At 35.5% G+C, this 15,315-nt stretch overlaps 1 protein-coding gene across 11 annotated transcripts in view; it reads right to left on the reverse strand.

Moving 5' to 3' along the window:
- The window catches only part of Lrba (LPS responsive beige-like anchor protein), a 674,454-nt gene that overhangs the window by 478,516 nt on the left and 180,623 nt on the right, over positions 1-15,315 (reverse strand). For all 11 annotated transcript variants that reach the window (XM_029556710.1, XM_029556708.1, XM_029556707.1 and 8 more), the window contains 3 exons: positions 9,900-9,978; positions 8,072-8,205; positions 3,768-3,829 (listed from right to left, as the gene is read on the reverse strand). In XM_029556710.1, the coding sequence (XP_029412570.1) occupies positions 3,768-3,829; positions 8,072-8,205; positions 9,900-9,978 (275 nt within the window). The remainder of the gene's footprint in view (positions 1-3,767; positions 3,830-8,071; positions 8,206-9,899; positions 9,979-15,315) is intronic.

Raw genomic sequence — 15,315 nt, forward strand, 5'->3', positions numbered from 1 at the left:
CCTACTCATAATCAGTTACCCATCACAATGACAAAAAGGGAAAGTTTATAAATTGTAAGAGCAAGAAGAGCACTAAGTATCATATATTCTGAAGGGATAAATTCAAAATACAGAAGCCTAGTAGTAGAGAAATTACAGGAAAGAAAAAGATAAATTTTATCATAAACATTCAGACAAAAATCAAACACAAAAGTTACATTAAAAATTATGATGCTGACTCCAATATAACTATGTAATTATTTTAATATGATTATCATATTTAAATTAATAGTTCCAAGACAGAGAATTCTTTAAGTCAAAAAGACCAAACCTCACATCATTACCTTGCTATAAAGAAAATATTTCTCAAAATCTCATCAATGTTGACTTAAAATTTTAAGAAAACTTAAGCTAAGTATTTAAATATTCTTTTGCTGCTAATTAATTACTCAAACACGATGCCAGGCCAGACTATATGGTGCTACTAGTTTTTCTGTATACTGTATCCATTTCTGATAAATGGGAAAAGAATAGATGACCTGGCAGAAGGCTCAGACAATAATATGTGATTTACAGGACATGAGTGCCACTACTTCAAGATTTATCTGACAGCTCTCTCCGATAGTGGACTGTTGAGTATCCGATGGAATGATTTCTAGTCTAGAAAGTCTACTACTGAGTAGCCATACACATTATTTATTTATTAGATGTTTTGGGTTGAAACCATTTTTAAATGATGCACTTCACAATGCACAGTCATAAATTTAGCTTTAAACCCAAGAAGGGAGGTAGTGTTATTGGAATGTATGTCAGGCTGAATTAGGATGAGCAACACAACACTTTTATAAAGTGGCCTTGAATGCAATGTCAGTTCTTTCAAAAATGATATTAATGTCAAATGAGCAAAACACAAACACTTTATACAGCACTGAAGTAATAGTACTTGAAATATCTATTTAATATTTTCTTTAAATTCATTTCTGACAGGTTTATACACAAAAACAAGAAATACGGGGCACTAATAAGCTATATTCTTCTGACAAACTAAATTTGAATATAACTGAAAACTTGCTCAACTTTTGTTGTGTGTCAGGGAACATGCACTTCCCTGAAGACTGTATGTAGTTTCATTTTAAGAAGTAAAAGGGTTTGGTTGGCCTGGGGATGTGGCTCAGTAGCAGAGCACTTGTCTAGCATGTGCAAGGCCCTAGACTTAATCACCAGCACTGTAAAAATAAACAAAAAAAAATCATGATTTTGGAGCATAGTACTTGAATTATTTTAGATGTGATTCAATGTATGAATTAATCTAATTCAATAAACTTTAAATATGTATTGATTTTACTCAAAAGATATACTACTGATTGTTAGGGAGCTTTTTAACTCTACTAACATTTGTTCAGATAATGCTAAATTTTAACTAAGATAAAACATGAAATGATGTTTAATGAACTACTAATGAAAAACAGTGAAAAATATAATGCTGATCAAAGCTTTAAAGAAATATATGGTGATCCAGGTAGTCTCACTGGCAGCAAACCAATATGATCAGACCTATTTACTTAAATTTAGACTATAATTTCTTTTGTAATAGAGTATGGCCAAACACCTTGTTTTTAAAAATTCAGAAGGAAAATAAGTTCTGAATGGGTTTAAGAAAAATAATCAGAACATGGATGATTACCAAGAAATTAACACCAATTAATTTGTAAAGTTCTAAATCAAATTTGCAAATGTTATGTTCATAAGCATATCCCATTATTTATGTGATTAAAAAGGAGTTTTTGACCTGATCTTTTGATCTTTGGCACTCAAACCTCTCCATCTCCTCTTAAAAAATTAATTAAAATTTTAGCAAGATGGTAGTTTTTTTACTTCCCACCCTATCACACACTAAAAAAAAATATCAATCAAACTAATGACATCTCCACCCAGTATCTGTAAAATGTCCTCTTGAAATTCAATTTCATATCTCTTAAGCTTTCATGTAGAAAAAGATAGTTCGCTTCTTAGCAAAATAAATCACTTTTGCGATTACCAAGTTGACCTCTTTGAATTAGGAAAATTCAAAGTGAAAAATGTAATTATCACCCTGGAACAATCTGTATACATCTGGAGCTAATTCTATCTTCATTTTTTCACATCATTTTTCACACTGTGCTGCATCTTATAGAGATGGCACGGAATTTTTGAAGAACTCATAAAAAAAGTGCTAAAAACTTCAAATACCCAATAATGTATGTTATTCAAACAAAAGCCTTGAGAATTTCTGATTTTTGAAACTTACTCTACTAAGTGAGCTGTATATCCCATTTGATCAGACAAGCATTAAACAGCACAGTGACATCATGACAAATAGGTGTGTCACAACATGTCATTCTTTATCTTTGCAGCTTCTGACATTCAAATATGAGATATTTGAAGAAGCTTTCATGTACCAAACCAAATTTAATCTTAAACTAAAAGGTGAAACGTCATGATCAGAATTTACCAATTTACTATAAGCAAAATCATAATCTTATAAAGAAATAATAACTGAATGCTTCTAAAAGGAAAACTTCACATAGTATAAAAATTGTATGTGGTGATTTCCATCCAAGAAATAAACAATTATTTTAAATCAGATGGTTTAATAAGAAATTTTATCTACTGAGCTTTTGAAGAAATCAAGTATTCAAAAGGAATTTATTAAATTATAAAACAGAACTCACTAAATCTTAGAATAAGACCATTAAGAAACATGAATACTCCTTACATGTTCATTATAAAATTCTATTAGCTGTAATCGCTAAAAGTATTTGTTCTTATTGCACATTATTGATAATGCATAGTATTGATTTTTCACACCATCTATGATCTTTAATTTGTATTCATGAATTGTCCATCAGCACAGTCTAAATAAATTTGGCAACATAGGCACATAAAATGAACAAATCGATGTAAAGAAACATTAATTTTGTATTATCCTTATTCGTTAGGTGAGTACCATGAGAGTTGTAAATGAAGGTCAAAGGTGTTGAAATGGGTCAAAACCCTTGACCTCTAAAGCAATATCCTTCCTATTGAAAAAAAAAAAAAAAAGGGCTATTTTAAAGTTTTAAGTAGGGGAATTTACTACCAGCAAGATACCACTTTTAAAAGACTACAAAGAAAACTCTTAATTAAAACATTCAAAACAAAACACAGGATACATAATTTTTATTTAAGTTTTTAAAATCATTAAAGCTAACTACAAGGTTTCCAAACATGGAAAGTAATTCTGCTCTGAGGAATTTGTTTTGTACATCTTATTATGATGGCTGCCACATTTTTGTTGATGTTTTCCCAAGTCTACTATGTATGTCAAAAATAATTAGCAATGACAAGGATTCAAAATTATTTATCACTCATTTTATAACCTCTGAACAAAAGGGAGGCAAGGAAAACCCATGATTCCCAGTGGACACAGAGTGGCACTCCACAAAGCACATAAATAAATCTATTTCTATAACCTTCATTCACAGAGCACAGAAACTTAGTCAGATCAACTGATACAAACACTTTACTGGAATTCTAAAGACCTTTATTTCTCATTTATATATGTTCTTTCTCTCAGTACTTCAAAATCATCTGCTAATACCAAATATAAGCAATCTTTTTAAGAATAAATCTTTATTCTCATAACAAAATTCTTTAGCATAGTACTCAAAATTTTATTCTATCAAAAACCTGTGATAATGCTAGCATAACTTCCCTGTCAAAACAGACATATAAGTGACTTTTACGTCAACATTTAATCTTGTACTCACCTGAGAACAGAGCAGCATAACCAACTCCACAACTGAACTACTAGACTTCATGCAAACAAGACCTATTTTAAAGAAAATGTTATTTTAAAATCACAAAGAAAACAAATATGAGGTTCATTTGCATATTTTGCCCAAACTGAAAATAATTTGCCTAAACCAAAATACTAATATTTGCAAAGAGCTACACCTGTCTACATTTGAACATGTGATTGATTAAACAAAGTACTTCATAGCTACTTAAAACCAGGTATCAAAACTACCACCACTTCATAAACTATTTCAACTTTCAAAATACTAAAACATTTACTATGACTTGATATATAATGACACTTCACAATACTCTTAGAAATGTGCACAACACATGCCATGTTGATCACTATCATCTACATTTTGTTTTGGAGAGAGTTGATCATTACACATGCAGAGAAGGGAAATGGCTCCCTGACCTTTGCTTTCTCCACCATATTCTCTCCCTTCAACCCTCCAGCTATCAATCAAGTTTCCATTTTGTTTCTTGGCAGCAGACATCCCAAACACTCTTATTAGTACCTTGACCTCTGACCTCACACTAAACCCTAGCAGAAATGCAAGCCGTTTTCCCTTATGTATTCCTCATTTCTTATAAAGTAATTCATTTACATTTTCCTTTATGTTCTATCTCGATTTTTTAAAAAATATCCTTAGGAAGGAACTTTTATAACATTAGTATCCATATAAAGAGGTCTTTAGCTTTAATTCCCAATATGATCCAAAGCAGTTCTAAGAATGTGATATAGCCAATATGTTTTTAAAATACAATGCCAGCAACTATAGGATTGAATAACTAAAAGGCATTATAACCATCAAAAAAATTACAATTGTTAATTCTATATTTTTCTGGGAAACACATGTTTAGGCTCCAAAGTGTAGTATCTGAAATTCATGGTAACCTTTACAAACCCTATAAATTACTCCTATTTTTTCCTCCACTAAAGTTCTTCCAGATATCCCATCCATTTTCTATCTCATATCTTCATACTCTTTAATTGTTTCCTTTTTATTAATAATGCTTCAACTGAAAGATGGCACGGCTGGTATTTTAAAGTTTAATAAACAGCATAGACTGCTGGCCCATCCCTTCATTTTCTAAAAAAAAAGTTAAAACCATTTTTTCTCAATGTTAGAAAGGATGGTAGCAATGTTGGCACTGGAATAAAAATTAGCTACTGAATGCTTCTATGCCGCAGTAAGCAAGCAGGTCATTAACTAAAGTGTGGTTTCTGCACAGCCAAGGTGAATAAAGCTCCTTAGCCTAAACACACAAAGCAGTAAAGGAATGGGCAGAGCTACCCCATCTCTCTTTGCTGGCATGGCTCTTCTGGACTGAAACCTTGTTATTTTTCATAAAATGTAACCCAGATATAAGTCCAGTTTTACTCCAACTTCAAAACCTATTCCTCATAGTGAGTTAGTTTAGAACATTCCACAGTTAGGCTATTAATCCCTACTGCTCTACTCCACAGGAGCCACTGCTACCTTCTGATCTGAACCTTTTTACATCTGTTCATATGAACAATACAGATAGAAAGGACCTTGGGCTATCCAAAATTAGAAAGATTTATAGCTGTTCTTTGTTTGGTCTACCACACATACAGGATACTTTAAATACCCATATGGAAAAAACATATATGTATATATTTATTCATTTCAGTCTTATTCCTGAGTAACATAAATTCATAAACCAGGGGAAAGTAAACAGCAATGACCTATTTATTATTTATTTATTTATTATTTATTTATTTGGTCTTTTTTTTGAGACAAGGTCTCCCTGTAGCCCCAGCTGTCCTGAACTTACTATGTAGACCAGGCTGGCCTTGAACTCACAGAGATCCACCTGCCTCTGCCTCCCAAGTGCTGGGATTAAAGGAATATAAAGTTTCAGTGAGAAAAACACACATATACGCACATATGTACACACAGACATAGACACACATGCACATACACACATGCACACACACACATACACTGACCAGTTGAGTACTCTGAAAATCAGTAGTAGTGAAATGTCATATAATACTTTGATTTTATTTTTAATATTTTTTTATTTTATGTGTGTGTGTTGCCTGCATGTAGGTAGGTGTACCGTGTTGTGCAATGCCCGTGGAGGTCAGAAGAGGCTATCGGATCCCCTAGGACTGGAGCTAGGGACAGTTGTTAGCTGCCACGTGGGTTCTGGGATTCCTACCCGGGTCTTCTGCAAGAACAGTCAGTGTTCTTAACTGCTGAGTTATCTCTCCAGCCCCAATACTTTTATTTTAATAATCAATGTGAGAAAGAACTTCAGAGGACATAAGAAACTTTAGAATTTGAACACTAAGTTCCTGCTTAAATGGCATTAGTGCTATGAACATAAATACATAACTCTGAGACTAAAGACAAAAGTTCCTAAGTGGACATACCACTTTAAAGTTGTTTGGTATGTGAAACCAAAAATCAGGAAACAGCCCTTTAATACAAACTCTCCATAAATCCAATTATTTTCTAATTTTATTATTTCAATAAACAAAAGTGCTTTATAACTTCATCAAAAGTCTATTATTAAATAAATTATTGATGCATAAAGCTTAATTAAATATTTCTAAAACCAAAAATTTCTTTTCAAATAAATTCATTGCTACTTTTGGACAATGGAAAGGAGATTGCTCATCACCAACTCCATATATCTCTACAAGCAAAGAAGAATTCTTAACTAAAGTTTACTACTCAAGTATAAGAATATTACATGTTAAATTAAGTGATGATCCCCCACAGTTAATACTTAGATCTGAAATTGTTAACCTACCTAAACCTTGTGTTTCCATTATATATTTATTTCTGTAAAATGAAGGCTTTTTAACCAATTTTAAGAAATCCCTGAGGGCTCACCTATCTGAAGTTACACATAACATATAAGGCAACTGAAAGTATAAGTTGATATTTAAGACACTTAAGTGGTGATGGGAATGTGTTCCCAGGATCTTTGAGCTCAACTAGAAATTAAATACTTACTTGAAACCATCAATCATGGTGAAAGACAAGTCAAACTTAGCATTCATAATCCAAACACATTTAAAGAGAAAAGTTAATTCTATATTATCATTATTATCATCATATTTATATTATCATCATTAAAAAGTTCTCTAGCTTCAATTTAAAAATTTCCACTTTAGGGATGCCAGTTGATATTTTAAATCAGTCTATTAAGCTTGTTGTTGTTATTGTTTTGAGACAGTTTCTCATATAGCCCAGTATGGTCTAAAACTCCTAACCCTCTACCTCCACTTCACAAGTATGGGAATTAGTCCTGTGTACTACCACATCCACCCTTGGGTTCTCAAATAGAACTAATTGAAAAATTGTTCTCTGTTAAACTGCTATCTGGTGCCTGAGGAAATTCAGGGTGAATCTTCTTGTATCAATTATTCAGTCATCCTCTCAAATATCTGAGGACACTCCATACACAATGTCCCATGCTTTAAAAAAGGAAAGAACCAGCCGGGCATGGTGGCATACGTCTTTAGTCCCAGCACTTAGAAGGCAGAGGCAGGCAGATCTCTGTGAGATGGAGACCACTCTGGTCTACATATTGAGTGCTAGGCTGACTGGGGCTACAGGGGGCCCTGTCTCAAAAACACCAAAAAAAAGGGAAAGATCCTTGATCCATTCCATAAGTTGCCTAGTCAGCAATGTCTTCAGCAATCTTCCTTGCACATTATCTAGTGAAACCATTTCAAAGTACCGTACTTAAAAGAGATTGCATCACCTATATAACAATTGTAGTACACAATACTACTATTATCTTTATTTATTTGTAAAACAGAATTCTATTAACAGAAAGTAAGATTATTCCACATTCCTAACACGTGGCAATATAGTTTCTATGGACCTTAAGTTCAAGTAAAACTCTGTGACACTAGTCTCCCAAACTCTCTACCCTATAGTTAATTCATTATATCCAAAAACAAACAAAAAAATTAATCTAAGGATGAAACTCAATGGTAGAGCACTTGTCTAGTACGTGCAAGGTCCTGAATTCAATCTCTATTACTAGAATATAAATGTTACTTCTTTGCAATAATAATGAATTTCTACTTTATTCAAAGTCCTGTAAAAATCTAGAACAGGTTAAAATATAAGAGTTGTGATACTGTCCTCAAAGGCACAGACTCTATGTGAGAGCCTTGTCAAAGATGGAAATATTTAAAAGGATCCACACATTTCTTATTATTCACGTAACTGAATAATCTTGAAATGTAAATAAATGGAATTCAGGAAAGTTCACCTACTTGTTCCCTCTATAAGCAGCTCTTGTCCGTGGCTACCCAAAAGCGTCCGAGAAAGGAAAGGAGCAAAATCCACAAAAATCTCTCGCAGCAGGGGAGCTGCTTTTTCCAACGCATGTTCTAGCCTCTCTGTAATACTAATAGAAAGATGGTATTAGAATGTTAGTTTTCTAGTTTTTAAAGTAAAATGTATTTCCACAGAAATATAAAATTACATGAAAAATAACAATGACCAACAAACAAATTGTTACTCTACATAACAGTCCCTCGACCTGAAATGTCCTTTTTAAATCCTGGTAGATCTTTCCACCCCAAGCCTTTGAACAACAGCCTGATTAACAACCACACTTCAAGATCTGGCTTATTTTTGTGTTTTGTTTGGGTTGTATTATGTTGTGTTCTGTTTTGTGATAGGGTCTCCCTGTTGCCCCAGCTATCCTGGAACTCACTAGATCTCACTCTTAGAACACAACTGCCTAGACCTCACAAATATCAGCCTACCTCTGCATCCTAAGTACCGGAATTAACGGCATGTGCCACTGTGCCTGGCCCAAGCATTTGTTGTTATTGGAAGTTGAAATTCACCAGCTAAATCACTTTCTTTATGGCTCCACTATAACCTAAATAAACCCAAGACTTCATCAAATTTCTGTCATTCAACCATCAGTAACTTGAATTCAAGAAGCATGTATTCATTTCTAAGTTGTTGCTGATAGCATACAATTTAGACCCATTAATGTTTATTTAAAAAGCAGTTCATGGACCAGAGACATGGCTCAGTGGTTAAGAGCACTGGCTGCTCTTGCAGAGGACCTGGGTTTGATTCTCAGCTCTCCCATGCCAGCTAACAATTGTCTATAATTCCAGGGGAATCTGACGCCCTCTTCTGGCATCTGTGGGCATTGTGCAACACAGGTGCACTTACGTAGATTCAGGCAAAACACTCATACACACAAAATTAATTAATTAATTAAAGCCATTCATATGTTTACTGAAATGGTAATTTTTTTTTAATTAATCTAAATTTTTCATATGAAAATCATAGATTATATAAACATTTTTAATTATCTCAATTAGCATTTATGTTTGCAGAAATATGTATGTGTTCATATATGCATAAACATATATATTAAATGAGTTTAAAGAAGAAAGAACAATCCTCCTGCTCTTCAGGAAAATGACAAGTATCTACAGCTTTAAACAAGTAAACAAACGCTACTTATCTTTTTCACAACAGGAATACTTCCAGCTCACATTACTGAAATTAGCACACAACTCCTACAAGTTTCTACTCTCCATGACTGTCTCTTCACAGGTTCCTCTCTACCTATCTCAGAGAACCATTTAAGGCCTGTGTGATACCATAAATATGAGCCTATTGTGGGCACACTCATGGCCCTGGGGTTATATAGATTTGCCAATTATGGTAAAAAAAAATTTCAAGAACTCTCTGACCACTTGGGAGTTTAGTGGGTAAAAACATGTTCACAACTTTTCAAATTAGAATGTGAAACACACATTCCAAATTAAATAAGGTAAGTAAAGATAAAAATCTAGCTAAAAATTTAGTATTATTATAGTCATGGTTGACTGGATATCATTATTTTTCCACTTTTAAAGAAAAGGAACAATGTAATCCAAACAATTCCTAATTATTTGAAATATACACCATAAGCTAAAATAAGTACTTGTGTAGCAGCTATTATTTATTAAAAATAGCCATTTTTCATAAACATTTCATATCTTATAATATTCATATTATAAGATAGTCATATCTTTCATATCTTATATTATATATCTTATATAATATCCAAGTTAGTAGCTTAAATACCTCATATTTGAAACTGGGTCTTGTGGAACTGAACCAACTGTTGGGACTGAGGGCAGCTTTGCACTAGATGATCTACTGCCTATAAAAGAAAAATAAGCATTTGACAGGAATTTTCTTAGTTTTAGATACAAGGGTTCAACCAAATAGAATGTTTTTATAGTAGCCAACAAAAGTGTATTATAATACATTTTTTTCAAACATTTATCATTATCAAGATAAAGTCTATGAATGTTTTCTTTAATTGTTTTATATATAAAGACCCGTAACCAAATCAATTATCATGCTGACAAACCTTTATCAACAGAACAAAAGTTAGCAAAAAAACTGTTGATAAATTCTGACACACTAAATTTAGGTTCACTATTCCTTCTATTTAGCACCAACAGACATTAACATGAAGAAGCTTTATTTCAAATGAAGCAAACATTAGAAACAGGAAATTCTTAAATTAGCTTTAACAGTTAAGCCTCTACCACCAGAACAGCCTTTTATTCAGTTATCACATAACTTCTGCTACACCATGACTGCCCAAAAGCCTGACGTGGTAAAGAATCCAAAAACACTGAGAAACAATTCTTATATTATTCCAACACAGTTTGCACCTTCTCATTTTTGTCTTCACTGTATACAGAATATGACTTGCTATATTTGTCACACTTATTTCAATTGATATTTTTATTTTGAATTTTTTTTTCAAGATCACAGAGGAGATAGCAGCAAGGCACAGATTTTATGAAGAGTTTGACACTTGGTGACAGAGCGTACTGACATGTGGGCATACTCCCTATATGATAGGAGATGGAGATCTGGTCCACTCCTCTGATCAGCATTCCAGCCCTCAGGACCTAAAGGTAGAGAAACCCTATCTGGAGACCACAGCATGTGCTGCATGTATCGCACACCACCTCCCTCTCCCTACTCTCCTTCTTCCAACTGGTTAGTTTTTGAGACAGGGTCTCATGTAGCTCAGGTTGCCCTCAAACCCACAAGGCACCTTGAATAACCCTGAAGCCGTCTTCCCGCCTGTGTCCCCCAAGTTCTGGGATTACAGGGATGCACCACCATGTCTGGATTCTGGCTGACTCTTTTAAACCACGTCTATTATACAGGGATTTTTAAAGAACAGAGCCCTCTAGCTAGGCATGCTGAATCATGCCTTTAGTACCAGAACTTGAGAGGCAGAGGCAGGCAGATCTCTGTAAGATTGGGGCTAGCCTGGTCTACATATCGAATGCCAGGCCAGCTGGGGCTACAGAGACACTGTCTCAAAATGACGAGAGAGAGAGAGAGAGAGAGAGAGAGAGAGAGAGAGAGAACAGAACCCTCATCCTTTCCTTCCAGCCAAAAGATCGTGCACAATACAAGCACCTTATTAATGTCAAGTACACACGATTCCCTTAGTCATGCCAACTCTTACACTTTAAGAAATCAATTTTCTCACCATCCCTCCCTTTCCTACCATTTCAGGCCAGTACCTTTGTTTAAAGTATAAGATAAAATTAATTCTATTATATGATCTTATTTCAATCTTTCCAATCAATGCTCCCAGATACTCATATCCTAAAATTAAGATAAAATTAAGATACTCATATCTTAACACTGTTAATCAACCAATTCATCCTCTTATTGTAGTGTTCAAATTGTTTTCTCCTACACATAGCAGCCTCTTTACACTGTCAGAAGATAACTGTGTGTGAATTTTACCTGGTAAGAGACAGAACACCAGGATGTTAACCCTGACAGTGCTAAAGAAGGAGGAACAGGAACAGAAGTGACACATTACAGCAAGACTTCAAAAACTAAGTCTAAAAGGCTAATTTGGAAAATAATTTTGAAGTCAGAAGAATTCTAAAACGCTCAAGAAGGTAGAGGAAGATATAAAGTTTCTGCTTAAGAATCAAAGGTACAGGAATAGAGCATCAATCAAAGGTAGAGTAGGACTTGAACAGAAGAGTCAGTACTTTCTACCCAGTACTAGGGAGATTTTCAGTATCAAATTTGCCTCTGAAAGACAGAGCCAAATGGGTTGTAGGAGTCCAATGAGCATGGTATCTAATGATCTGGAGTGGATGAGTACAGTGTGTATTCTGTGTTTGCAGCTGTAGTCTGTTTGCCAAGTTTCAGTTCCTTACAGTTATAACCTCAGAGTGCCAGGTCAAAGCTGGGCATGGTGGCATATGCTTTTAATCGCAGCACTCAGGAGGCAGAGGCAGGTGGATCTCTGTGAATTCAAGGCCAGCCTGGTTTACACAGCAAGTTCTAGGCCAGCTGGGGCTACATGGAGACCCTGTCTCAAAAAGACCAAAAAAAAGGGGGGGGGCAGGTCAATGTGAGGGAAAATAAAGAGCAAATTCAATTACAATCCTTTACCAAGATAGATCAAGAGGTAGTAAACACGCGAAGGCCAACAGAACAAAGAACACATGATACTGATGAACAGAATTTTGAAAGCTATGCAACGTCAAAGGCCTAAGACTTTTGGTAGTTTTTGTTTTTTTTTTTTTTAAATTCAGGTATGAGTAGGTTGAAAGCATTCATACAGGACAAAATTGGTAGAGAAAAAAATAACAAAAGAGTAATTGTCTATCTAGGATATAAAAAGTAGTTGAAAATAGAGGAGTAGGTGGGAAAGCAGCCCTCTGACCTCCAGAGGCCAGCCTGGTCCTATCACCCAGGCCTTGGAGTCAGAAGTTTAAAGCCCGTAGCTAGCTCTTATATTCTGTTCTGAGGATAAGAAACTTCAAATATTAACATCAGACAATAGCACCCTGTGACCATGAAGAATCAAACATAAAAGCAATACCATTCTAAATCATGTTACAACACAGATGGAAACATGAACTCTGTCCAAATGAATAAAATAATCAAATAGCCCATATCTGAATGCAGGGGCCCGCCATTTCTTTGTACATTACAGTTGTCATCTTGCCCTTCTCTGCTTCTAGATATTATAGTATCTAATAGAAATACCTTTGCTTCCTGATAGTATTTATTTCCTTCTCAGAAAAGACATCCACTACAAGCCCGAACCCTGTAATAAACTCTATGGCCAGCACGCCCTAGGTTTCCCCATTGTGCACTTTCTCCTTTACTGCAAAGGGTAATAAACCAACTTATTCACCCAAAAAAGTATTCCTGGTTTCATTTGGTTGGAACACTTACCCCACTTACCTACTTATTTGGAATAAATTGGTTGGAATACACTCTACATCAATGCAGGCTGCAAGAGAACTGAGGTGACAAAGATGACAATCCTGGCCTATTTAAAAGAATGAACTTGCACATGGTGGCACAAGTCTGTAAGCCCAGTACTCAGAAGGCTGAGGCAGGAGAATCAAATTTTGAGGAGGCTAGCCTTGGCTACATAGCAAGGCACCCTCTCAAAGGAAAAATGAATAAAAACAAATAAACCAGAACCGAGTTAATCTCTAAGAAAACTTATAGAGAAGATCCTCAGAGACAACAGTAAATTCTGTTTGGAAAGGCCCATCCCCTTGGGCCGCCAACAGTCATCAGAGACCCAGGAATTGTCCACTAAATTCATCACACTAAGTTAAGCCTTGGAAAGGTCTCTCTCTCTCTCTCTCTCTCTCTCTCTCTCTCTCTCTCTCTCACACACACACACACACACACACACACACACACACACACACACACACCTCCCAGTGAGATCAGAAAAGTCAATACACAAATGACCTTAAACACCTCTTCAAATGAGTAGATAAGTAAAAATTTTTTACCTATTACTCACCTTGTTAAAAAGCCATGGCTGGCTTTCTTTACTTAGTTCTGCCCAGCCTTTTGTTTCTGCCTTCCTATACCGAACATGAAAATTCATTCCTTACATATGCCCAAGACTATACCTGACAGAGTAAAGAATACAACAGTTGGGTCTGTAGAGTACCATACACTTACAGTGCTTCTGGACTTCTACGGTGGATAGCTCCTTTTCAAGGAAATGATAGGAATCCCAACAGTGCATTACTGAGGCCAGAGCTAGTTCCTCCATCTTAAAAAAGACTACAGGATGGGATGCCTCCCAATGGCCTATTAATTTAACTCAAAATCAAAAGGGACAAGAAAACAGCTTTTCAGAAAGGGAAACAAATACAACCCTCTAGAGATATGCTAACCTTCCCTTTCCAGTACTCCTCTCTGAACAAATGGATTAAACAATCATAGGTATTAGGATGGATATTTTCAAATCTCTTATGCGAAGAACAACATAACAAAATCCATTCAGTTTTCCAGTTATCAATTATATTGAAGTTTAAAGCCCGTAGCTAGCTCTTATATTCTGTTTCTGCTTGTTGTGAGCTGACTCTGAAAATAAGAGACAGGCTCCTTGTCTCAGACTCAAATGTGTTTATTTGAAGTGTTCTTCAAAACTCCCCAGTCTTGGTTCAGGCTGGCCCAATGGCTCTCTAACAAGTAGAAAGGAAAACAGTAAACAGCTAAAAACATTGCACCCTTGAGAACAGCTAAAAAGTAAACCATCTCCAATCAAGGTTACTATCCAGACCTCATCCATGGACAGACCACTCTGCTCTGCCCATAAATCTCTCACTCAGGCACTAGAGGATAACAGTTTGGCAAGGCTTCCCCAGTCATTTCTGCTGGATGTTGTAAACACCAGACCTGATGCTACAATCTACTTCTTGCTACCTGTACTTTTACTTTTACTCATTCTATTCATCGGCTGCTCCAGTTATTTCTGCTGGATGTGACAAGCATGTGATTTTAGGACATTATCTGCCTACTACTTGCTATTTGTTCTTTTACTTTTGCTTGTTACACACTTAATAAACTCACTCATTCCAAGCCAAAAGTATGTAGATCATTCTCCATACAAAACAATATCCCAGTGACATTTAATATCTAGGATGACTCTCTCCTGACTTTTGTCAAAACATTAATGTCAGGGCTGGAGAGATAGTTCAGAGGTTAAGAGCACTGGTTTCTCTTGCAGAGGAGCTGGGTTTGGCTCCAGTCCCACATGGCAGGTAACAACCACCTATAACTCTAGTTCCAGGGAATTCAATGTCCTCTTCTGCCCTCTGTGGGCACACATGCATGTAGTCCTCTTACATATATGTAAGCAAAACACTCATACACATAAAATTTTTTTTAAAAATGTATTGTCCTTAGTCTGGGGGATACAGGCTTGAGCCTAGGGTGAAGTCTTATTGACAGCCATACAGCAGGCCCAAGGGAATGGCCCGACCTCTGGAGCCACAAGGAATGCCTTGTGATATTTACTCCCATTGGCAGATCATGAGACTGGTGCCTAGAGCTCGCCACTCCCTAATCACCACCCTTGGAATTCCAAATTGCAACACTTAGATATTGCAACTGTCAGGGTCATGTGGTTTCCAGGAATCCAGGCTCTGTAATCTGAAACCCAGTATGCTAATGA

This window comes from Nannospalax galili, unplaced genomic scaffold (assembly GCF_000622305.1).
Source record: "Nannospalax galili isolate Female #2095 unplaced genomic scaffold, S.galili_v1.0 scaffold305, whole genome shotgun sequence".
Taxonomy (NCBI): Eukaryota; Metazoa; Chordata; class Mammalia; order Rodentia; family Spalacidae; genus Nannospalax; species Nannospalax galili.